This window comes from Scyliorhinus canicula, chromosome 11 (assembly GCF_902713615.1).
Source record: "Scyliorhinus canicula chromosome 11, sScyCan1.1, whole genome shotgun sequence".
NCBI classification, from domain to species: domain Eukaryota; kingdom Metazoa; phylum Chordata; class Chondrichthyes; order Carcharhiniformes; family Scyliorhinidae; genus Scyliorhinus; species Scyliorhinus canicula.
Window position 1 is genome coordinate 34,058,746 of NC_052156.1, and position 26,349 is coordinate 34,085,094.

Genomic DNA, 26,349 nt, shown 5'->3' on the forward strand with positions numbered 1-26,349 from the left:
TACACGAAGATCTCTCTGACTGTCAATACTCTTGAGGGTTCTACCATTCACTGTATATTCCCCAACTACATTAGACCTTCCAAAATGCATTACCTCACATTTGTCCAGATTAAACTCCATCTGCCATTTCTCCGCATACGTCTCTAAATCCTGCTGTACCCTCTGAAAGTCCTCATTGCTATCCGCAATTCCACCAACCTTTGTGTCGTCTGCAAACTTACTAATCAGACTAGTTACATTTTCCTCCAAATCATTTATATATACTACGAACAGCAAAGGTCCCAGCACTGATCCCTGCGGAACAGCACTAGTCACAGCCCTCCAATCAGAAAAGCACCCTTCCATTGCTACTCTCTGCCTTCTATGACCTAGCCAGTTCTGTATCTATTTTGCCAGCTCACCCCTGATCCCGTGTGACTTCACCTTTTGTACCAGCCTGCCATGAGGGACCTTGTCAAAGGCCTTACTGAAGTCCATATAGACAACATCCACTGTCCTACCTGCATCAATAATCTTTGTGACCTCCTCGAAAAACACAACCTCCCCTTCACAAAACCGTGCTGCCTCTCACTAATACGTCCATTTGCTTCCAGATGGGAGTAGATCCTGTCTCGAAGAATTCTCTCCAGTAATTTCCCTACCACTGACGTAAGGCTCACCGGCCTGTAGTTCCCTGGATTTATCCTTGCTACCCTTCTTAAACAAAGGAACAACATTGGCTATTCTCCAGTCCTCCGGGACATCACCTAAAGACAGTGAGGATCCAAAGATTTCTGCCAATGCCTCAGTAATTTCCTCTCTTGCCTCCTTCAGTATTCTGGGGTAGATGCCATCAGGCCCTGGGGCCACCTCAAGACACCCAACACCTCATTTTTTGGATCTCAATGTGACCCAGGCTATCTACACATCCTTCTCCAGACTCAACATCCACTAATTCCTTCTTTTTAGTGTCTACTGATGCAGAGTATTCATTTGGTACCTCACCCATTTCCTCTGGCTCCACACATAGATTCCCTCGCCTGTCCTTCAGTAGACCCACCCTTTCCCTGGCTACCCTCTTACTTTTTATGTATGTGTAAAAAGCCGTGGGATTTTCCTTAACCCTATTTGCCAATGACTTTTAGTGACCCCTTTTAGCCCTCCTGACTCCTTGCTTAAGTTCCTTCCTACTTTCCTTATATTCCACACAGGCTTTGTCTGTTCCCAGCCTTCTAGCCCTGACAAATGCCTCCTTTTTCTTTTTGACGAGGCCTACAATATCTCTCGTTATCCAAATTTCCTGAAATTTGCAGTATCTATCCTTCTTCCGCACAGGAACATGCGGGTCCTGAATTCCTTTCAACTGACATTTGAAAGCCTCCCACATGTCAGATGTTGATTTACCCTCAAACATCCACCCCCAATCTCGGTTCTTCAGTTCCTGTCCAATATTGTTATCATTAGCCTTCCCCCAATTTAGCACATTCACCCTTGGACCACTCTTATCCTTGTCCACCAGCACTTCCTTGTCCACCAGCACTTTAAAACTTACTGAATTGTGGTCACTATTCCCGAAATGCTCCCCTACTGAAACTTCTACCACCTGGCCGGGCTCATTCCCTAATACCAGGTCTAGTACAGCCCCTTCCAGAGTTGGACTATCTACACATTGTTTTAAGAAGCCCTCCTGGATGCTCCTTACAAACTGCCCCGTCCAAGCCCCTTGCACTAAGTGAGTCCCAATCAATATTGGGGAAGTTAAAGTCTCCCATCACAACAACCCAGTTGCTTTTTGCTGCTTTCCAAAATCTGTCTACCTATCTGCTCCTTTATCTCCCGCTGGCTGTTGGGAGGCCTGTAGTAAACCCCCAGCATTGTGACTGCGCCCATCTTATTCCTGATCTCTAGCCATATAGCCTCGCTGCCCTCTAAGGTGCCCTCCCGCAGTACAGCTGTGATATTCTCCCTAACCAGTAGCGCAACTCCTCCACCCCTTTTACATCCCACTCTATCCTGCCTGAAACATCTAAATCCTGGAACGTTTACCTGCCAATCCTGTCCTTCCCTCAACCAGGTCTGTGTATTGGCAACAACATCATAGTTCCAAGTACTAATCCAAGCTCTAAGTTCACCTGCCTCACCTGTTATACTTCTTGCATTAAAACATATGCACTTCAGGCCACCAGTCCTGCTGTGTTCAGCAACATCTCCCTGTCTGCTCTTCCTCAGAGCCATACTGGCCCTATTTCCTAGTTCTCCCTCAATTTTTTCACCTTCTGACCTATTGCTCCGGTACCCAACCCCCTGCCATACTAGTTTAGGTCATCAAGAGCATTCAGTGCATGTCCATCCATTTGGATTGGGTGTCAACCAGGATCAGGGACATTGTCCCTTGGAAAGATCCAGCAGAATCGGTGTGTAACCTAGGCCAACGTCACCTGGGCCATCCCCAGGGGTGATGAGAGGCTGCTGGCGGCAGCTACTGGTGTTTCTGGCACAGGCCACATTATTGGGCTAGGTTCTCGATGTTGATGTTGATGCCTGGCCACTGTACATAGCTGCAGGACAGCATTTTTACTTTTACACCCCAATGTGGCCGTTTTGAAGATCCCTCAAAAGCAGGCCACCCTCCTTCGTCAGAACAACAACATGTGTCCTCCATCGGAGAATACGGTGCATGTGGGAGTCGGTGGCCTGGTCAGCAGAGGGAGCAGACTCGGGGCGCCCGCATGTGGTGAGGTCCGGGAAGTGAACGCAATGGGGCAATCCGTGCTGTCATCCATTTGGTGACCCAAACTGCTCCGGTGCCATAGGCGAGGTGTTGCAGGTGATGATCAATGACTTGGCGGGATTGAACTGGGACAGTAGTTAGGGTCACAATAGTTGCCTCTTTACCTCGGCAAAAAGCCGTTTGCTGCAGGTGTTGGGGTGGTTTAGGCAGAGGGTTGTGAATTGGGTTCGGTTGCTGTATAAGGCGCCGGTCGTAAGTGTGTGGACGAACTGAGTGAGTTCGGGGTACTTTGTGCTGCATCGTGGGATGAGGCAGGGGCGCCAGCTCTCCCCATTGCTCTTCGCCTTGGCAATAGAGCCGCTGGCGATGGCGCTTCGGTCATCAAGGGATTGAGCAGGGGCAGGGCATGGAGCACAGGGTCTCATTGTATGCGGATGACCTGGTGAATCGTGTCCACATGTTCTGGGCGTGTCCAAGACGGAGGTGGTTCTGGTAAGGGTTCTCGAACTTGATGTCCAAGGTGCTGGGTGTGGAGGTGGCCCAGAGGTGGCGACATTTGTGATGTCAGAAGACCCGGGAGTCCAGGGGTGAGAGAGGCTGATGTTTTGGCCTTTGCCTCCCTGATAGCCCAGAGACGGATTTTGCTCAGGTGGCGGGACTCAGCCGCCAAAAGCGGGGGAGTGTGGGTGAGCAACCGGGCGGAATTCCTGAGGATGGAGACGGTTAAGTTCGGCTTGAGGGTGTCGGTGGCTGGGTTCACCCGGAGGTGGAAGCCGTTTATTGATTTCTTTCAGGAGGTTTGAAGGGTCGGGGGAGTTACGAAGGCAGGATGTGAGAAAGGGGTGATATTAGGGAAACGAGGTGGTGTGGGGAGTGGGTATTAGTTTTTATAAAGTTGTAAAGTTGATAAAGTTGTTTGGTTATTCTTCTGTTTTTGTTTGTTTATAGGAAATAAAATATTTTTAAAAAATAATGTGGCATATAGACATTAAAGTGATGACAATTTTAAAACATAAAGAATATTTATTTTTGCTTCAATATGTTTAGTTTTAGGTGTTCACATTCTAGAAAAAAAAAGAATATTTCAGGACTTTTCTTTAGAAAATACAATCAAAGTATCACCTTGCAATAAAACATCGGGATCAATTTTGTGTTTCTCAGCAGAGTGAAGAGGGCGGAATGCAATCTGAATGGTCCGCTCACTCCTGCCCCGTTGTCTCTTCTGGTTCAATCAAACTTCAGATCGCCAATTAGTGGCCACCTGGCAGGAAGGAGGCCAATTATAGATGTAAAGTGGGGCTGGGTGGCCAATCAGCAGTGTAGGCCGGGATGTCCAGTGGCCGAGGGGCAACATTAGATTTGTAAAGGGCCCCTGCGCACAGATTTTGTCTTTAATTTGTATTGAATTCTCAATAAAAAATATAAAGTCAGTAAATAAAATACAGACACTGCCACGTCCCCCAGCAAAATTCAACAATGGTCTGGAGGCAGGCCTTTTCTATCACCCTTATGCCACTTCGTTATGGCTGCAACAAAGGACTCCCAAACATTTGCTTGTCCAACTCCCAAAAAACACAGCAGGCAATGAAAAATTGCACACAATTGGGCTATTAACTAGCTTCATAGCTTGTTCATTAGTGATTTGAAAATGGTGCTCATACTGCTAATTGCCACACCCGTTCGCCTTCCACAATTTGGGAGTCTGGTGAGATGGAGTATTATCGGAATATCATCAGCACGCTGAGTTTTTCATTAGCATGGTGGTGGTGGTGGTTTTGTGGTGCCGTGCCCCCGATTTGGGTATGTAAATTCCAGCCTGTAATGTTGGTAGAAAACCTTCAAGGTTGCACCGTTTTCCAGGTGGAAAATTAGAGAAAAATTCCTGATTTTGCAGGATTATGTCCTCACCCAGGGACCCCTGAAAAACAGTCCACCAGCATATCACTCCAGGACAACTTTCAGGAATCCAGGCCCCTTGCCTATCTTAATGAGGAGAATCTATCGCGTTTTCTCGGACCCCTTAAGGAAATAGATCTGCCCTGAGCAGGCCAAGATCTTGACCTGTCCCACTCATGTTTTGCTAGCATGGATGCAGCCTAGCAAATATTCACCACCAAACAGGTAAGCAAGAGTATTCTTAGACTGCTAATATAGATTCAGAAGAAGCAGAAATACTCCTCCCAGTTCCACAACACTTCTGACAGTCACGATTTCCACACCTCTCCCCACCCCCACCCCCAGCCCCTCTCTCCTCCATCACCTTCCAGGATTTACCCAAGTCCACTGCCATTGAGGCAAATGGTCCAAAATTCAATCTTTTTGAAGGGAAAATTGCCTCGAGAGGTGTGACAGCACAGACAGCTGGCTCAGAATATACAGGTGAGGCCCGAGTCATCTCTGTATAGATCGAGAAAGATAAACATCGTGCAAGGAAGAAAAATGACAACAGAGTCAAGATAGCTTCCTGGAATGTAATAAGTTACTTTGAATTCCTATACCTCCTTGCTGATGCCCAACACCGTGGGGCTAGATTCTCCAACATCTGTAGTGGAGTTCCCAATGGAGCGGAGAATGCCGCGTCTCGGAAAAACAGGATCGCCGCCCGCCCCAATTTGTTTTCAGTGCTGCGGGCTCCCACTGGCAGCAGCATCAGCAGGAGGATACAAATGAATCAAAATGATCCATTTGCATCCTATTAACCAAAATGACATCAGATTCTCCAGGCCTCCGTGATTCTGAGCCGGGATTCATACGGTGTGGATTGGTACAAATATTTGCCCGCATGGCCCTACTACATTGGACCTCGCAGTGGGCTAAGGGGTAAGTATTTAAAGTAGATGCTCCCAAAGTCCATTTGAGTGCCACCCTCCCCCATAATTCAAATCCTGTCCACCCCACCTATAAAAAGGAAACCCCCCCTTGCCCCCCATGGCAAAGAACCCCCCCCACAGTAGAGGGGGATGGCCTCTGGTGGGAGCGGTGGTGTCTGGTGGGAGGGGGTGTTTCTCTGATGGAGGAGTGTTCTCTGGTGAGTTTGGGGGGGGGGGGGGGGGGATCAGGTCATCCACATGCGTGTGTTATGGGGAGGGGGGGGGAGGGTGACACAAAATGTGCATTGTGGGGGGGTGGCAGTAGCCAAAGGACCTCGCTATCGAGCCGCCCGTTCAAAATAGTGGCCCGATAGCAGGAATCACAGCCGATCCCTACCATGCATACATTTGTATGGCAAAGAATGCCAAATCACTTCTGGGTGCCACACCAAGCAGTAGCGGGAGACCATAGTCTCCCAAACTGAGGATTCAGCCCCAGACTTTCTCTTCTAATTTGAATAGTAGGTAGACCGGCTTGCATTCACACTGGATGCTTTTGGTGCATTTCTCATGGATTTGCTAAAGTGTAATTGGAAGAAACCTTCCTTCCCAATCAAAAGATGTAAAGAATAAATGCAACTCAGACAATGAAGAAAGACAAGTCGAAATGATGGCGGTCACTACAATAGCCACAGTCAGAATTACAGGGCCTATGACTTTATATTATTTAGACCTGATATGTTAAGAAAGTGTTCTGTCATGTCTTACAGTGTCTCTAATCTCATTGGACAACATAAATTTATGGGCTGGGGGACGAAGCAGAGGAGGTAAATCATCTTGAAAGCTGTACAATATAAATAAGTCTCAGGAACAACTCCAAAAATCAAAGTGCTTTTGTTGCTATTTTATGATTCTCAGCACAAGGTTAAAAGGCATTAAAAGACAACGCACTTAGATTCCCTACACCTTGGCCTCAATTTTCAAATGCAGCGGGCAAGAACTAAAGCGGATGCGGTTTGAAAATCGGTTGTCCAGAAGGTCCTGCCTCCTCCAGGATGCGGTACGATTTTCAATGAGGACGAACTCTGGAATCCACATGCTTCCAATTAAGCATTTGTTGAGCTAATTGATGAGCTCATTAACAGGCCTCATGGAGTAGTTTTGAATTTTTAATTGTCAGGCTCAGGAAGTATGTTGTGTCTGAGAAACTTCAAGGTGGTGGCCGAATAATGGGTTTAATCACTGAATCCCTTGCGAATCCTACCATGCATAAATTTGACTGGATACTGAATTGCTTCTGGACACCGCTGTGGGCGAAGCTGACAATGTATAGAGTGGGGAGCCATCAGGGTTAATGGATACACTGGTCAAATAATTTAAGAGGGACTACCAAGTTCAGCTGCTCAACATGTGACAGAGGTAGTATCACTGAGATATTTGTGTTTTCACCTGCACGAGGTTGAAGCCCGGAGAGTGGCACCTGGCTGCTGCCTTCACCAGGACAGCAGAGGTTGGCAAAGAAAACCCTGCTGAACAAATAAGCATTATTCATGGACTGGAGATGGCTCTAGGAGACTTTGACATTGGACAGAGTAGTGAGCAGGAGCTTTCAGCAGCCCCTTTCCTGGGAAGGGGGAGGCCAGAGGAGCAGAGAGAGAGCCTGCAAGGTGAAGAAGGCGCTACCTGAGACATCGGATGCACCACCCACGAGTCAGCTGGTGACAAATGGCAGCGTTCCCATGCCATAGGAGACCATGCCAATCCAGACAGTTGGTCTCGGACATTTATGCTCTGGTCCACAATTACCCCGTCAGATCTCAAAAAAGGCATCAGAAACCTTGATGTTGCCCATGGACGCCTGCCTGTGCTAGTATCAGCCTGATCAGCACTCTTCTGCGGCTTGTCCTCAGCAAATGCCACTTTCAGTCAAATTCACTGGTTGCCAAACTCACCCCTGGTCAATTTATAAATTTTACTTTTAAAAAGAGCATCACGCCAACGCACTGGGCCAGATTGTGACCTGTCAGTTACCCGTGCATCAGGTTCCCAACCCCAGATAGAAAGTCCAGCCCATTGTGTGTTATACAACTGTACGGACTGTAAAAGTTGAAAATACTCAGCAGTTAAAAGGGCAATAATCGTTGCTAAATATTTTAACACTAGGGTGGCTTGTGGCGCAGTGATTAGCACTGGGACTGCGGCGCTGAGGACCCGGGTTTGAATCCCGGCCCTGGGTCACTGTTCGTGTGAAGTTTGCACATTCTCCCCATGTCTGCGTGGGTTTCACCCCCCACAACCCAAAGATGTGCTGGTTAGGTGGATTGGCCACACTAAATTGCCCCTTAATTGGAAAAAAATAATTGCCTACACTAAATTTCTCTATTAAAAAAAAATTTAACACTCATCTTCAAAGGTCTGCTGTTTCATTAGTTTCTAATGATTTAAGAGCTAAATGGAGAACTCAGTTAAACAAATTTACAAACTTTGGAATGCCAAGGTATATTAGGAAGATCTTTTCTTTAAAGTTGGTTGATCTCAGTGCAAGATAACTTTGAATAACAGCTGTTAGCCAACCGTTGTTCTGCACTACTGCTTTGGTGTTCTTTGCATCAAACTATTAGATCAGTTACATCACGGTCACTAATCAAACGTTCTTACCATATTCAGAATCTTTGAAACATGCTCCCAAGCTGTCCTGGTCTTCATAATCATTAATGTCAATAATACTCTGCGTCGTGCTTTTGACTAAACGTTTCCCTGTGTGCTTATTAACGTTGCTACCAGTTTTCTTTGATCCTTGAATTATGGATGAGTTATTTTTAACTTGGTTACTGGTCCATGAAGTTTGCAAGCAGGAGTCTGAGGACTGAAGATTTGCCATGGATAACATTCCCTGGATGGCTTCTTGGGTGCTGGGTGAGGCTGGCGGTTGGCTGAAATGGAAGGAAAAGTGTTCTATGATTCTCTAAGAGAAAGTGGGTTAACTAGTAACTGACTAACAATGGTACTATATTTTACAGCTTTACTTTTATTCTCACAGCCTGCTAAAACACTGCACTACATAGTGTGAATTAGCCAGTTTCCGTATTAATCCCCAGATAACTGAAAAACCAACTGTACTCAAAGTAAAAATGGATCAAAATTGTAACTTTATTTCAAAACTGCACCCTGAGAAATTTTTTCATTTTTTAGGTATAAATATTTCATTTTGTTCTTTAACTTCTCTGCTCACAACTGTCCACATTATATGTATAATGGTTAGACTGAGTGAACTCGGATTCTCATTTCATCTCTGGAGAGGCCCTTTATTCTGTTTACTGCAGTGAAAATGTTCATGGGAATCATGGATCTGAACCCGGGTTCTACCATTCCTTAGTTGCACTTCCAAATCCCTGGGGTTCTTAACTCAACTTCAGAATTTTCATCCTTATAAATTTGCACATGTTACACACAAGGAAAAAAATTAGGAAGTAACATTTTTTCGTTCTGATTTCAAAAGCTGAAAACAGAAATCAGGTTTGAAGTTGAGACCTATGCTATTCAGTATCTCCTCAATCCACAATCTTGCAAATTAGATTTATGGGGCATTTGTTCTTACAATAAATTCCTAAAATTAAAAAATATCCAGATGCATTTTTAAAATTTGCTATACACCAGGTCACATAAATTTCCTGTCAGATTTAAACATAGCATCTGCACATCCAGCACAAACTCACATTTATTTTTAAATCCATTTTCATGTTCTGTTTGCTTATTTGTAACCTCAAACAATCCAAACGGACCATCAAATTCAAATACTAAGCAACCTCAAATGGGAAGTGCCCAGGGCAATACCAGAAAGTTTTGTAATCAAAAGCGATAAAAGTCATATGCCAATAAGAGTGTTGTCAGGATTGGGAATGCCCCACCTGAAACGGCGATGGAAGTCGATTCCATCAATAATTTTAAAGTAATGTTGGATATATTTTTACAGGGTTATAGGCAAAAAGTGAGACGGTGGGACTAAGCACGGCTGCACTTTCTTAGAGCTACAAAAGCAAGCTGCAAAATGGCCTCCTTATGTACTGTAAGTTTCTATTATACTATGAATATTTATGGCAGTTTACTTTGGAAACCCATAAAAATTACTATCTATTTATTGTTTAGCGAAGTCTGACTCAAAGTACATGTAATTTAAAGATTTAAACAATGGATTTTCCCTTTGTTGCTTTCCATAATCAAAATAAAGTTTGGAAATTTGCAAACAATTTGTGTAACTGAGTATCTAAGAAATGAACCAAATATCTTGGACTAAAGTATCACATCAACCCTCGTAAGTTTACAACTGGGCCGGAATTCACCAGTCGTTTGCAGGGGGCGGGATTCTCTGGTCCTTGCCGGCAGTGCACCCCCATTTGCCAGTTTCCCAACGGCATGTGGTGGCTTCAATGGGAATTCCCACTGACAGCAGCGGGAACAGAGAATCCTGCCACCAGCGAACAACCTCCCACTGCCGAAAAACACATGGCTGGGAGGCCGGGGAACCTTGCCCCTGATGTTTTCCACTTTTTCATTTGCTTTTCAGCCCAAATTGTTTTCCATTTATCTATAATTACTAAATTTAACTCTCTTAGGATATTATTGGTACCTGAAGTCAGTGGTGTCACAGTTGGTGACTTTTGCTACTTTAACAACCTTGCTGTAAAAAAAAAACATGCGAGAAGATTTTGTCAGATCAAATATCTGTATTAAGTGAATTACATTAATTTATATTAATATAATACTCCTTAACAAATAGATAACTTTTTTAATACCATAGCTATTAAAATTTACTGGTCAAATGCAGCTTATCAAATCTCTAAATTCTATTCCTTGGAATCATGATCCGTACCTGTTTCCACTGTACTCAAGTCCGCCAACCTGTTTGCTGGCTTGTAGCAGATCTAGTATGCCGGCAGAACTGCCTGTTTCAGTCTTTTTGTCAGTACTAGGATCTGGCTTTGCCTCAGTATCAATATGAAGCGAATCGTCATCGGAGGAGTTGTTATCCTACAGGTGAACCCATAAATAAAATTGTCAGAATAGAAATGAATTGCAATTGATAACAAGAATATAAAACAAGAAATGATAAGTCGACTTGCCTTATTCATCACAGGCAATTATTAATTAACATTTTAGTGTAGTGACCGTTGCTTCAATTCTACCAGAAGTTCACAAATCTCCCATATACAACAGTAGAATCCCAGATCACACATGTCAGCTGCTGGCTCGAACGTAAACAATGGTGTGTCCGAAGCAGTACAGCTGGGAGATTTGCCTCTAGCATCAGGAGTGGGATTTTCCGGCCCTTCCTACTAACAGGATCTTCCAGTTCCGCTTAAGGCAGCCCCCACCCCTGCGATGAGACAGGCAAACCATTCTAACCAGTGTAGACATCGGTGGGATCAGATGTGCCGCCTCTGAAAAGCCCGCCACGGGAGTCGGCACATCCTCACCATGTTATCAGGACAATTTGTCACATTGTTGCAAATAAAGCTTTGTGTTCAGCTGACAAGTAACAGCAAAACCACTGTCAGTTTTATTAGCCTAAGCTTTGAAAATTAATTCCACAAGTAATTGGTGAATATGTGTTGATATACCTTGTTAGAACTTTGTTGAATCACAGGTTCCTTCATTTCAGCATGTCCAACACTCTCTTTGGTCTTTGATAGAACTGTCAAAAAAGATAGTTAATGGGTTAAAAAGGGTCAAGAATTGGGAAGACCGAAGCAGTCATCTTCAGTGTCAACAAGCTTCATGCTCACCATTAATTCCATTCCACTCCCAGGCCACTCCCTCAGGCCAAAACAGTTAGTCTGCAACCTCGGCATCCTAAGTGATCCAAAGTTCAGCTTCTAACACCATTGTCCTCTCCATTACAGAGATCTCCTGCTTCTGAAGCATCCCCTGCATCTGCCACTGCTACAGCTCAACTGATGAAACCCTCATCACACCGTTGGCACCTGCAGGTTGACTATGTCAATTCTCTGCTAGCTGGTTTACCATCCTCAAATATCTGTAAACTTTCGATCATTCAAACTTCTGCAGCTGTCTGTGTCCCAATCCACCACAGATTCCACTCACTCCTGTCCTCACTGGCACCAACACTATAAGAGTTCAAATTTAAAATTCTTTTCCATGTTTAAATCCCTTCATAAGTTCACTCCGTCCTATTATCCTGCCTCCCCCACTCTCTACTCCCCATTCAACTCTCACAGCTCCTTTTGTGCACACACATTGCCATTCCCTGCCAGCCCGTTGCACCTTAATTGTACATCAGTTATCTTATGCTGCCAGCCTGTCCAATTCTTGCTAGTTTCACTATCTCACAGCTCCAGGGTCCCAGGTTCAATTCCAGCCTCGGGTGACCATGTCTGTGTGGAGTTTGCACATTCTCCCTGTGTCTGCATGGGTTTCCTCCGGGTGCTCAGGTTTCCTGCCACTGTCCAAAGAAGTGCAGATTAGGAGGATTGGCCATGCTAAATTGGCCCTAGTGCCCAAAAGGTTAGGTGATGTTACTGGGTTACAGAAATAGGGTGGAGACATGGGCTTGGGTAGGGTCCTCTTTCCAAGGGTTGGTGCAGACTCGACGGGTGGAATGGCCTCCTTCTGCACTGTAAATTCTATGATTCTAGTTCGAGAAGGCAAATTGCGACTTGTTCAATACCTTGCAAAGCATTCCAAAGAAAGAATATCAAATCTCTTAAATGTACATGATGCATTCCTTGTCATTAGCCCTATTATACAGATTTATACTTCAGTGTGAAAATATAAAACTTTTTTGAAAAAATTACTTACATGTTAAACTTCTTTTAGAAGCAGTCTTCTTTCTTCTTATAGGAAACTCATCAATCTGCAATTCGCCATCATCCGAAACATACTCATATTCATCTCTTACTGGTTTCGGTTTGTCTTCTTTAATATTTTGTAAACACCCAAACACGTGATCAGACTTGACAGATTTGGTGTGAGTTTTCACTCCTTTACAACTGTTGAAATACAATGTTTAGGTGCCAAAAAATTGTTTTTCTATATTATCAACAATGGAAAGCAAAAATATTCACTTTTCTGAGACGAATATATGAACAAGGAGCAGGAGTCAGCCATTCAGCCCCTCGAGCCTGATCCATCATTTATTTAACAAGATCATGGCTGACCGGATAGTAACTTCAAACTTGCATCCCGCCAACCTCCGATAACCTACCACCCCTTTGCTTACTAAGAATCTGTCCAACTCTTCCATGAATATATTCAAAGACCCTTCGTCCCCCACCTTTTCAAAAAGACAGTTCCAAACACTCACCACCCTCTAAGAGAAAATATTTCTCCTCATCTCTGCTTTAAATGGACGACCCCTTATTTTTAAACAGTGAACCATAGTTGCAGATTTGCCTGCAAGAAGAAACATCCTTCACATCCACCCTGTCAAGACCCTTCAGGAATTTCCATGTTTCAATCAAATCACTTCTTACTCTTCTAAACTCCAGTGGACACACACCTAGCTTGTCCAACCGTTCCTATAAGACAACCAGCATATTTCAGGTATTGATTTGGTAAGCCTTCTCGGAATTATTTGCAATGTATTTATAGCCTTCCTGAATATGGTGACCAATACTGTACAGAGCACTCCAGATGTGGTCTTACTCGTGCTCGGTATAACTGAAGCAAACCTACCTTCTTTTGTAGTCAATTCCCCTCACAATAAATTTGAATATTCTGTTCACTTTCCTAATTCGTTGTTGTACCTATATACTAGCCTTTTGCACTAAGACACCCAGATCCCTCAGTATCTCCGAGCTCTACAATCTCCCACCATTCAGAATAATATGCTCCTCGTTTAGTCTTCCTGCCAAAAGGGACAATTTCACATTTTCCCACATCATACTCCAATTGCCAGATCTTTGCGCATTCACTTTTTAAAAAAAAGCATTTTATTAAAGCATTTATGATTTTATAACAATACAAATACAAATGTACACATAGTTCAGTGCTTAACACATCCCTCCATCTCCCATTTTTCCTGCCTGCTCTAAACACAAAATAACCTAACTTTCCCCCTACCCCCTAAAGCCCCCCGCCCCCTTATTGAATCTGCTGACAGTTTAGTTTTCTCCTAGGAAGTTGATAAACGGCTGCCACCTTTGGACAAACCCTAAAGTTGATCCTCTCAGGGCGAACTTAATTTTTTCAAATCTGAGAAACCCGGCCATGTCATAACTCAAACCCCTGATTTTGGGGGCTTTGCGTCCCTCCACGCTAATAAGATCCATCTCTGGGCTACCAAGGAGGCTAAGACCAAAACGTCAGCCTCTCTCGCCCCCTGGACTCCCGGATCTTCCGACACTTGAAAATTGGCATCTTTGGACTTGGCGCCACCCTTGTTTTTAGTACCGTGCACATGACATCCGCAAATCCCTGCCAGTATCCCCTACGCTTCGGGCATGCCCAAAACATATGGACATGGCTTGCTGGCCCTCCCGCACACCTCACACACTTGTCCTCGATCCCAAAAAACTTGCTCATCCTGGCCACCGTCATGTGTGCCCGGTGAACCACCTTGAATTGTATGAGGCTGAGCCTGGCACGTGATGAGAACGTGTTGACTCTGCTGAGAGCATCTTCCCACAGACCATCCTCTACCTCCCCTCCCAGCTCATCTTCCCATTTACGCTTTAGCTCACCTATCTGAGTTTCCTCCCACTCCATGAGTTCAGTAGAGATATCCCAAACCTTCACCTTCCCCAGCCCCATTTTAGAAACTACTTTGTCCTGTATCCCCTGTGGCGGTAGAAGCAGAAAGGTTGCAAACTGCCTTCGCACAAAATCCCTTATGTGCAGATATCGAAACCCATTCCCTCCCGGCAATTCAAACTCCTCTTCAAAATCCTCTAAACATGGAAAGCTCCCATCAATAAATAGATCCCTGCTCTCTGCCACCCCCCGGAACCCCGCCCCCCCCATCCAGCTTCCCCGGGACAAACCGGTGATTACCATAAATTGGAGCTCACACCGACGCTCCCTCCACTCCCATATGCTTGCGCCACTGCCCCCAGACTCTCAGGGTCGCCACTACCACCGGGCTTGTGGAGTACCGGGCCGGTGAGAACGGCAAAGGAGCCGTTACCAATGCCCCCAAACTTGTGCCCTTACATGATGCTGCCCCTACTCGCTCCCACACCGCAAGTCCTCCTTCATTTGTTCAACTAGCTGGATCAAATTTAATTTATGTAACTGCTCCCACCCTGTCCCACCTGAATTCCCAAATAACGGAAACTCCCTCCCACCACTTCAAACAGCAACTCCCCCAGTCTCCTCTCCTGCCCCCTCGCCTGGATCACAAAAACCTCACTTTTACCCATATTCAATTTGTACCCTGAGAACCGGCCAAATTCCCCCAAGATTCTCATAATCCCCCCCAAATCCCTAATGGGTCAAAAATTGCGCACTCACTTAACCTATCAATGTTTAACCTATCTTAACCTGCCCATTGAGGTCAGGTTCCAGAGGGATGGGGGATTGGGGGGGGGGGGGGGGGGGGGGGGGATGGGGGGGGATATGAGGAGAGGAGTTGGGGCCTTGGGGGATCTGGAGGTCGTGAGTTGGAGGTGTCTAGAGATCGGGCTGGCGAGCAGAGCTCGTTAGTGCAGGAAATGGGACCAAGTGCGGCCTTGGTGGGGCTTGCCGAGGTTCCAAAATGAAGCAGAGTCCCATTCAATAGTTCTCAGTGCTGCCAGCTCTGGGAAACACCCAACTAAACATGATCGACACGGAGCTCTGTTTCATTTCCGTTAAATCGTGCCCTACATCTTTTTGTACCCTCATTATGTCCTCTTCACAACTTACTCTCCTACTTATCTTTGCATTATCAGCAAATTTGGCAACCATGCCATCCATCCCTTAATCCAAGTCATTCATAGTAACTGTAAACAGTTGAGGTCCCAGCACTGATCCCTATGGCACACCACTTGTTACATCTTGCCAACCTGAAAAATACCCAATTATGCCTACTCTGATTCCTGTTAGCCAGCCAATCTTCTATCCATGCCAACGCTATCCACTATACCATAAGTTCTTAATTCTGCAATAATCTTTGATGTGGCATTTTATTAAATGCCTTCGAGAAACCCAAGTACACTACATCCACTGGTTCCCCTTTATCCACAACACATGTTGCTCCCTCAAATAACTCCAATAAGTTGATTAACATGATCATTTTTCACAAAACCATGTTAACTTGACTGCCTGATTACCTTGAACTTATCTAAGTACTCTATAACTTCTTTAATAATAGTTTCTAACATTTTCCCTATGACAGATGTTAGGCTAACTAGCCTGTAGTTTCCCACTTTCTGTGTCCTCCCTTCCAACCTGGTGGGACCTTCCCCGAATCTAGGGCGTTTTGGAAAATTAAAACTAATGCATCAACTATTAATACCCTATGAAGCCCAGCAGGACCTGTGCACTTGTCAGGAGACAGCTCCACCAATTTACTGAGTACCACATAAAACATAGAACATAGAACAGTACAGCACAGAACAGGCCCTTCGGCCCTCAATGTTGTGCCGAGCCATGATCACCCTACTCAAACCCACGTATCCACCCTATACCCGTAACCCAACAACCCCCCCCCCCCCCCCCCAACCTTACTTTTATTAGGACACTACGGGCAATTTAGCATGGCCAATCCACCTAACCCGCACATCTTTGGACTGTGGGAGGAAACAGGAGCACCCGGAGGAAACCCACGCACACAGGGGGAGGACGTGCAGACTCCACACAGACAGTGACCCAGCCGGGAATCGAACCTGGGACCCTGGAGCTGTGAAGCATTTATGCTAACCACCATGCTACCCTGCTGCCCTCTGCTGACCTCTCTGCTGACATCTCTGCTGACCTCCCTCCTTTCCATTTCTTGATTTATAACTGCTTCTGGACTATTGCTTGTATACTCTATAGTGACGACTGATGCAAAATACCTGTTCAATTCATCTGCCATTTCCTTGTTACCACTATCAATTCTCCAAACACACTTTCTATAGGACCAATGCTCACTTTGTTAACTTGTTTCTGTTTAAAATATTTATAGAAACTCTTACTATCTGTTTTTATATTTCTGGCTAGCTTTCGCTCATACTCTAATTTTTTCCCCCTCCTTATTAATCCTTTAATAATCCTTTGCTGTTCCTTATATTCTGTCCAATCTACTGACCTTCCACCTGTCTTTGTACACATATATGTCTTTTCTTTAACCTTGCCAGTTAATCACAAATGGTGTTTCCTCCTCTTGGGACTTTTTCTTACTGGTTCGAATATACTTATTCTGTGCATTCTAAAATATCCCTTCAAATATTTGCTGCTGCATCTCCATTGATCCCATCCCTTAACCTAATTTGCCAGTTCACTGCGAATGCAATTCAATCATTTCTGTGTATTTAAATAAGAGATTTTGGAGAAAGTGTAAGATAATTATTGTAAATCCATTATTAAGCTCACCATCAGGATGAAAATTTTAATCATTTTAGTTTTCACAAACTTCAAACAATTCTGAGATCAGAATTTTGTTCTGACCTGTCGCACAGGATTTAAACAGTTGATGCAGTTATTAACAGAAAGCTGTAACTAATCCGCAGAAACAATACGTTTAATGTTAACACCACCATTACAAGATGCAAGAGGTCAGGGTGGGGATTAATTTTCAATATGAAAACAACCCCTTCCTGCTGTAAATAATCCCATTGTCATCTTGATGGCAATGAGTACAACAACAATTCTATTTATATAGCACCTTTAATTTGATGAAACATCCCAAGGTGCTTCACAGATGCATTATAAAACAAAGCGTGACACCGAGCCACGTAAAAAGATATTAGGTCAGGTAACCAAAAGCTGAAGGTGGCATGTGGCGCAGTGGTCAGCACTGGGACTGCGATGCTGAGGACCCGGGTTCGAATCCCGGCCCTGGGTCATTTTCCGTGTGGAGTTTGCACATTCTCCCCATGTCTGCGTGGGTTTCACCCCCACAACCCAAAGATGTGCAGGTTAGGTGGATTAGCCACGCTAAATTGCCCCTTTATTGACTTCCGGTGGCAGCTATGAGGGAGTGAGTCGCACATTCCGTGGTTCTCATTACGGCTGGCTTTTTGGACCTGGTTTCCTGACTTTTCGGAACTTTTGAGCGCGTGAAAAGACGGCCACATAGTTGCTGATTGAAGCATGCGGAGTTGTATGGAAATAAAGAAGAGCAGAAAGCAGCGAAAGCAGGAAAGGAAGGGGCAGAGACAAAGTGGTGTGGGAGCTGACCTGGGACCAAAGATGGCTGATGTACGGACCACGGACCAGATGATCCAAGCAGCGCTGGACAATATGCTGCAGGTCATAAAAGGAAGTTTTGAAGATACGAAGCGGGATAACTTAGAACCGCTTCAGAAAGCGGTGGAGCAAGTGAACCAAAGGCTAGAGGCCCAGGACAAAAAGGTCAAGGAGCTGGAGCAAGTGGTGGAGGAACAGGCGGACACACAAACGATCACTGCAATAGAGATAGATGGGTTGAAGGAGCGACAGAGAAGGCTGCTTGACAGGCTTGAAGACCAGGAAAACAGCCCGCAGAAAAAATTTGAGAGTTATTAGCCTCCCAGAGGGGGCCGAAGGTGCGGACGCCACGACGTTTGTGGCAGACCTATTGCAGCAGCTGGTGAGGGCTAACTCCTTTCCGCGGCCGCTGGAACTAGATGGGGCATACAGAGTGCAGGTGAGGCAGCCGCGACGGCCCCACCGCCCCGATGAGGCGATGGAGTTCGCAAAGGATCAGGGACTGGTGCCGAACGGAGGGCCCATGGACCAAAGTCAGAGCCTGAGTATTATTGTTTGTGGGACTTCTAGTTTTCTTGGACTGACTTTCTATTTTTTGCTGCTTCACAGGTACTTTGTAGCTTCTGTTTTCCGTTTTCACTGCCTATGGGTACAATGGGCGAGGGGGAGGACGGATGCCCCCTCTCTCTTTTGGGTTTTCTTTTTGCTTTTTCTTTGTGTTTTTTTCTTTTTGGAGCTTCCAACGGGACAGACATTTGGCCGGGAAGCAATGGGGGTTAAAGGTATTGGATGTAGGGGTGGTGACGGGGGTACTGTGTTGCTGTGTGTTTTTATTACTAATGCGCAGAAAGGGGTGATCGGTATCACTCATCTGTTTACACAAATGGAACAGCATTGCAGCTGGAGCGGTCTGGGGTCTTTGTTTGATTGCCCTTGTTTGTTGTTTGATCTCCTGTACTGCAGAGAGAGAGACTGCTCGAGCAGGACACATCAGGGGAATGGATGTGGATGGGTGCGGGCGGGGGGGGGGGGGGGGGGGGGGGGTGTTGAGCTCAAGGGAACAATGGGAGCGAGACAAGTGAGCGCCGGAGGGATGTGTCACCGGGCTAGCGGGAAGCTAGTCAAGGGAGTCAGGTGGGGTGGACGCACAGGTGCCCTCCAACCAGGCTGATCTCCTGGAATGTCAGGGGACTAAACGGGCCAGTCAAGAGGGCGCGTGTGTTCACGCATTTGCGGGCTCTAACGACGGACGTAATCATGCTGCAGGAGACACATCTGAAAGTGACTGACCTGACCAGACTAAGGAAGGGCTGGATTAGCCAGGTCTTCCACTCGGGCTTGGACTCTAAGTCCAGGGGGGTGGCAATCATGAGGCGGGTTCAATTTGAAGCGGAGGGCACAATTGCAGATGGAGGGGGTAGATTTCTTATGGTCCGTGGTATGCTTGAGGGGGTGAGGGTAGTCCTGGTGAATGTATATGCTCCAAATTGGGACGATGCTGACTTCATTAAAAGGGTGCCGGGGAAAATCCCAGATTTAGATTCACGCAAGCTGATCATGGGTGGGGACTTCAAAACGGTCCTCGACCCCGGACTAGACAGGTCATGCTCCAGAACGGGTAGGCTCCCAGCGATGGCAAGGGAACTGAGGGGGTTCATGGAGCAGATGGGGGGGGGGGGGGGGGGGGGGTGTAGACCCACGGAGAGCCAGACAGCTGACGGGGAGGGAATATTCATTCTACTCGCATGTTCATAAAATATACTCTCGAATCAATTTTTTCATCATGAGCAGGGACTGTGTAGGCGGAGTAAAAAACACGGAGTACTTGGCGATCACCATCTCGGATCATGCCCCATACTGGGTTGACCTGCAGGTCTGCAAAGGGAGCTACCATCGCCCGCAATGGAGGTTGGACGTAGGATTGCTAGCGGAGGAGGGGGCGTGCGAGAGACTGCGGATGTGCATGGAGGACTACCTGCAGGTTAATGACACAGAGAAAGTCTCAGCAGCGACCCTGTGGGAGGCGCTGAAGGCGGTGTGGGGGTGGGGGGGGAGCTGATTTCAATTCGGGCCCACAGAGATAGAACGGACAGAGTGGAAATGGACAGACTGGTCAAGGAGATCCACCGGACAGATAGGGAATACGCAGAGGCCCAGAGGGAGGACCTACTTAGAGATAGACAGAAACTGCAGGTCGAGCTGGGAGTGTTGTCCACAAGTAAAGCAGTGGAACTCAGGAAGGCAAAGGGTGTGGTCTATGAGCATGGGGAGAAAGCTAGTAGAATGCTTGCGCAGTAACTCAGGAGGAAGGAGGCGGCCAGAGAAATAGGCAGGGTAGTGGACGATATGGGGAACAGAGTGGATGACCCGTCAGGATTGAACAAGGTGTTTCGGGTGTTTTACAACAAGCTCTATACTTCGGAACCCCCTGGGGAGCCGGAGGAGATGAAGTGTTTCTTAAATGGACTGACCTTCCCAAAAGTGGGTAGGGGGCTGGTATATGGACTGGGGGCCCCGGATCAGAGCTGAGGAAGTACTGGGGAGCTTGAACGCCAATGCAGTCAGGTAAATCCCCGGTGCCCGATGGATACCCAGTGGAGTTCTATAAAAAGTTCTCGGAGATAGCGGGGCCAGTGCTGACTAGGGTATTTAACGAGGCGAGGGACAGAGGGATTCTACCCCCGACGATGTCACAGGCTACCATTTCGCTGATATTAAATCGGGATAAAGACCCGGAAGCATGTGGGTCATACAGACCAATCTCCCTGATCAACGCCGAGCTCCTGGCTAAGGCCTTGGTGCTTAGAATTGAGGACTGAGGCAGCATGGTGGCACAGTGGTTAGCATTGCTGCCTACGGCGCTGAGGACCCGGGTTCGAATCCCGGCCCTGGGTCACTGTCCGTGTGGAGTTTGCACATTCTCCCCATGTCTGCGTGGGTTTCGCCCCCACAACCCAAAGATGTGCAGGATAGGTGGATTGGCCATGCTAAATTGCCCCTTAATTGGAAAAAATAATTGGGTACTCTAAATTTATTAAAAAAAAAAAAAAAAGAATTGAGGACTGTGTCCCGGAGGTGATCGCGGAAGACTAAACAGGGTTTGTTAAAGGCAGACAGCTGGTAGCCAACTTGAGATGACTACTCAATGTGATCATGATGCCCCCGGAGGGCAGGGAGGTAGAGGCAGTGGTGGCAATGGATGCCGAGAAGGCCTTTGACCGGGTGGAGTGGGACTATTTGTGGGAGGTACTCAGACGGTTAGGGTTTGGGGAGGGCTTTGTTGACTGGGTTAGACTATTGTACCAGGCCCCAAAAGCTAGCGTGAGGACGAATAGGACAACATCAGAGTACTTTAGACTACACTGGGGGACCAGACAGGGATGTCCACTCTCCCCGTTGCTGTTTGCACTGGCCATAGAACCGCTGGTGATTGCCCCAAGAGCTGCGAGGGGTGGAAGGGAATGATCAGGGGACGGGTGAACCACAGGGTATCGCTGTACGCGGACAACCTGCTCCTGTACGTAGTGGACCCGCTGGCTGGGATTGACAGTATACTCGGAATATTGAGAGAATTTGGCAGGTTTTCAGGGTACAAACTGAACATGACTAAGAGTGGGATGTTTGTAGTGCAGGCGAGGGGCCAGAAGAACAGGTTGAAGGGGCTGCCATTTAGGATGGTCGGAGAAAGTTTCCGATACTTAGGGATACAGGTGGAACGAGACTGGGGCAGACTACATAAGCTAAATTTGACTAGAGTGGTGGAGCAAATGAAGAGCGAGTTTAGGAGTTGGGATGCACTCCCGCTATCACTTGCGGGGAGAGTGCAGACAGTAAAGTTGACAATCCTCCCAAAGATTCATGTTTATTTTTCAGTGCCTCCCAATTTTCATCCCACAGTCCTTCTTCAAAAGGGTCAACAAGATTATTATGGGCTTTGTCTAGGCGGGGAAGTCTCCGCAGGTGAAGGAAGCGATGCTCGAGGGGAACCATAGCGAGGGGGGGCTGGCGCTGCCGAACCTCAGTAACTACTACTGGGCGGCCAACATAGCCATGGTAAGGAGTTGGCTGGTGGGTACGGGGTCTATTTGGGGGCGAGTGGAGGCAGCTTCGTGCAGGGGCACCAGTTTGGTAGCTCTGGTCACGGCCCCCATATCGCTCTCGCCTGCCAGGTACTCCACCAGCCCAGTAGTGGTGGCAGCCCTGCAGATCTGGGGCCAGTGGAGGAGGCATGTAGGGGAGGTGGGAGCATCGGTCTGGTTTCCAATATGCAACAACCACCGATTCGCCCCTGGGAGTAGGGACGGTGGATTCCGAGCATGGCGGCGGGCGGGGGTGGGAAGGATGGGCGATATGTTCTGGGGGGGGGGGGGGGGGGGGGGGAGTTTCTCGAGCAGGAGGGCTTTGGAGGATAAATTTGCACTCGTAAGAGGGAATGACTTTCGGTACTTGCAAGTGCGTGACTTCATACATAGACGGGTCCCATCCTTCCCACGCCTCCCACCAAATGGGATCCAGGACAGAGTAGTCTCTAGGGGAGAGGTAGGAGAGGGGAAAGTCTTGGATATTTACCGAGAACTTATGAAAAGGGAGGAGTCCCATTCAGAGGAACTGAAGCTCAAGTGGGAGGAGGAACTCGGCGAGGAGATGGAGGAGGGGGTATGGGTGGAAGCCCTGAGTAGGGTAAATTCAACTGCAACATGTGCTAGGCTCAGCCTGATTCAGTTCAAGGTCGTCCACCGGGCCCACATGACGATAGCCCGGATGAATACATTTTTTGGTGTGGAGGACAAGTGCGCTGGTGTGCGGGAGGGCCAGCGAACCACGTCCACATGTTCTGGGCATGTCCAAAATTTAGGAGATACTGGGAGGGATTTGTGGATGTCCTGTCCCAGGTATTGAAAACTAGGGTGATGATGAGTCCAGTGGTGGCAATATTTAGGGTCTCGGAAGACCCGGGGGTCCAGGAGGAGAGGGAGGCCGACGTCTTGGCCTTTGTTTCCCTGGTAGCCCTGCGACGTAGCACGGTAGCATTGTGGATAGCACAATCGCTTCACAGCTCCAGGGTCCCAGGTTCGATTCCGGCTTGGGTCACTGTCTGTGTGGAGTCTGCACATCCTCCCAGTGTGTGCGTGGGTTTCCTCCGGGTGCTCCGGTTTCCTCCCACAGTCCAAAGATGTGCAGGTTAGGTGGATTAGCCATGATAAATTGCCCTTAGTGTCCAAAATTGGCCTTAGTGTTGGGTGGGGTTACTGGGTTAGGGGGATAGGGTGGAGGTGTTGATCTTGGGTAGGGTGCTCTTTCCAAGAGCCGATGCAGACTCGATGGGCTGAATGGCCTCCTTCTACACTGTAAATTCTATGTATACTACTGGCATGGAGGGACTCAAAACCCCCGAAGCCCAAAGCATGGTTCTCGGACATGTCAAGCTTTTTAGGTTCGCCATGAGAGGATCGGTATTAGGGTTCGCCCGAAGGTGGCAACCATTCGCGGGGAATTAAATGTCGGGGGGAGGGGGGTGGGGGGTTACTGTTTATGAGAGAGGATTGGTCTTTTGCACTATGTTTCTGTTTTTGGGTTGATATTTGCACATTACTGTATACTGTAACTGTTTACAATGCCAAAAATACCTCAATAATATTGTTTATTTTAAAAAATTGCCCCTTAATTGGAAAAAATATATATAATTGGGTACTCTATATTAAAAAAATAAGGTAACCAAAAGCTTGGTCAACGTGATAGGTTTTAACAAGTGTCTTAAAGGAGGAAAATGAAGTAGAGAGGTGGGGGGAGCATGGGCCCAGGCAACTAAAGGCACAGCCCCCAATTACGATGCAAATATGATAGGGAATGCACAAGAGGCCAGAAGCATAGATACCCCGGAGAAGTGTGGGGTTGGATATTAGAGCAAAGGGGCGAGGTCGGACCATGAAGAGATTTGAGAACAAGGATGAGAATTTTAAAGTCAAGAGGTTGCTTGACCAAGCTCCAATGGAGGTTAGCGATTACAGGGGAATGGGATTTGCTGCAAATCAAGACATGGGCAGCAGTTATGGCTGACCTCATGTGTACAAAGAAAGGAATGTGGGAGAATAGCCAAGGGCGCATTGGAATATTTGAGTCTAGGTGTAACAAAGGCATGGATAAGGGTTTCAGCAACAATTAAGCTGAGACAGGGATGACATCAAGCGATGCTATGGAGATGGAAATAAGCTCTACCATGGAGAGGCAGGAAACAGCTTTAACATATTTATGCCCACAGGACAATTGGGAACTTGATTTAAACCTAACCGTTAACATGCACATTTCCCACAGAGGAAAAAGGTAGATGGGAACTGCTGATTCAAGGGTTTAAGTGCCTTTTACGGGACTCTTGGTCAAACAGGACCAGCCTCAAGGTAGCCTTCAGCCTCCCACAACTCTGACCGTGGCCTCTCTCTTCCAGCCCCATCCTTGCAATTGCCAATCTGCCAAGCCCTGGTCTCTAACTCTCAAGCCAAGTGATTGCCAACCTCCAACAGTCTGAAAACCAGTTCCCCACTTTGCCTCGTGGTCACCAACCTACCTAGCCATGAGAACCAGAACTCCAGTCATCAACGACCTCCCGCTCCACATACTTGAGCTTGTTAATTCACACCAGTACCAAATGTGCTCCTTCCACTGTTTGACAATCTTTAACAAAGAGTCGTACAGACTCGAAACATTAGTTCCCTTCTCTCCCCATAGATGCCGTCAGACCTGCTGCGATTATCCAGTATTTTCTGCTTTTGCTCCCATAACTCTTCTGATTGCCGGGGGTCAACCCATATAGTCCATGGCTGTAGTTGCCCGCCACTGGTTTTCCCATCTGGTACATGGGCGGGTTATTCATTTGGGAAGCTGCCAAGCAGGAAATGATAGACAGAAGCTATAATGAATTTCTGCCTTTAGATTCAGCATGACATCTGCTTCCAGTTCTTTTTTAGAGCACCCAATAATTTTTTTCCAATTAAGGGGCAATTTGTGTGGCCAATCCACCTACCCTGCACACCTTTGGGTTGTGGGGGTGTGACCCATGCAGACACGGGGAGAATCTGCAAACTCCACATGGACAGTGACCCGGGGTCGGGATCAAACCCAGGTCCTCAGCGCCGTAAGGCAGCAGTGCTGACCCTACACCACCGTGCCGCCCTGCTTCCAGTTCTTAAGAAAGGTTCTTGACCTGAAAAATCAAGTCTGTTGCTCTTTTCATAGATGCTACCAGACCTGCTGAGTATTTTTGTTTTTATCTCTGCACTTCCTTGCTGAATTGTTCCAATAATCCCCTGAGCACTCCCCACAGACATTGGCACCAATATTTCACCAACCAAGTGATCAATATACGAAACAAATCACCATTACAATTGTGAGAGGACATAAATAAATAGATGGGAGATGCATTTTGATGCAGAAAATTTTGAAATAGAGTAATTTAGATGTAAAATCCAATGTAATAACACCCCACTTGGTCAGGTAATAAATGGAATAGAGGAGCAAACTAGCAGTAGTGGGCCATTCGGCTCATTGAACCAGCTCTGCCATTAAATTAGATCGTGGCTGAACATCTACCTCAATGCCATTTTTCTGTCTTTTCCCATATCCTTTGATGTTAGTAGATATAGAGATCTATTGATTTCTATCTTGATCATACTCAATGATTCAGCTTCCACAGCCTTCTGGGATAGATAATTCCAAAGATTCATCGCCCTCTGATTGAAGAAGTTCAACCTCAAATCAGTCCTAACTGGCCTGTCTCTTCTTCTGAGACTTTGCCCTCTGGTTTGAGACAGGGGAGACATCCGACCTACATCTACCTTCTCATGCCCTGTAAGAATTTTGCAAGTTTCAATGAGATCATCTCTCATTCTTTGAAATTCTAGCAAATACAGACACTGTTTCCTCAATCTCTCATTAAAAGGTGGCACGGTAGCACAGTGGTTAGCACTGTTGCTTAACAGCGCCAGGGTCTCAGGTTCGATTTCGGGCTTGGGTCACTGCCTGTGCAGAATTTGCACATTCTCCCCGTGTCTGTGTGGGTTTCCTGTCCGGGTGCTCCAGTTTCCTCCCGCAAGTCCCGAAAGACATGCTGTTAGGTAATTTGGACATTCTGAATTCTCCCTCTGTGTACCCGAACAGGCGCCGGAATGTGGTGTCTGGGGGCTTTTCATAATAACTTCATTGCAGTGTTAATGTAAGCCTACTTGTGACAATAAAGATTATTATTGTCATAAGACAATCCCACCATCCAAGGCTCGAGTTTCCATTACACGCCCTCTATGCAACTATACCCTTCCTTAGATAAGGAGATCAAAACTGTACACAATATTCTACGTGCGGTCTGTTCATGGATTTATACAATTGCAGCAACACATCTTTACACCTGTACTAAAATCCCCTTGCGAAGAATGGCAACATTCCATTTGCCTTCCTAATTGCTTGCTGCACCTGTTTTCAGTTATGGATCTCGTTATGAGCAAGGTATAAAAG

At 46.7% G+C, this 26,349-nt stretch overlaps 1 protein-coding gene across 1 annotated transcript in view; it reads right to left on the bottom strand.

Moving 5' to 3' along the window:
• phf2 (PHD finger protein 2) overlaps positions 1–26,349 on the bottom strand; it is a 190,581-nt gene that overhangs the window by 17,723 nt on the left and 146,509 nt on the right. The window contains exons 15-19 of the mRNA XM_038812750.1: positions 12,337–12,527; positions 11,139–11,212; positions 10,391–10,548; positions 10,148–10,198; positions 8,179–8,453 (exon numbers count right to left, since the gene is read on the bottom strand). Of these exons, the coding sequence (XP_038668678.1) occupies positions 8,179–8,453; positions 10,148–10,198; positions 10,391–10,548; positions 11,139–11,212; positions 12,337–12,527 (749 nt within the window). The remainder of the gene's footprint in view (positions 1–8,178; positions 8,454–10,147; positions 10,199–10,390; positions 10,549–11,138; positions 11,213–12,336; positions 12,528–26,349) is intronic.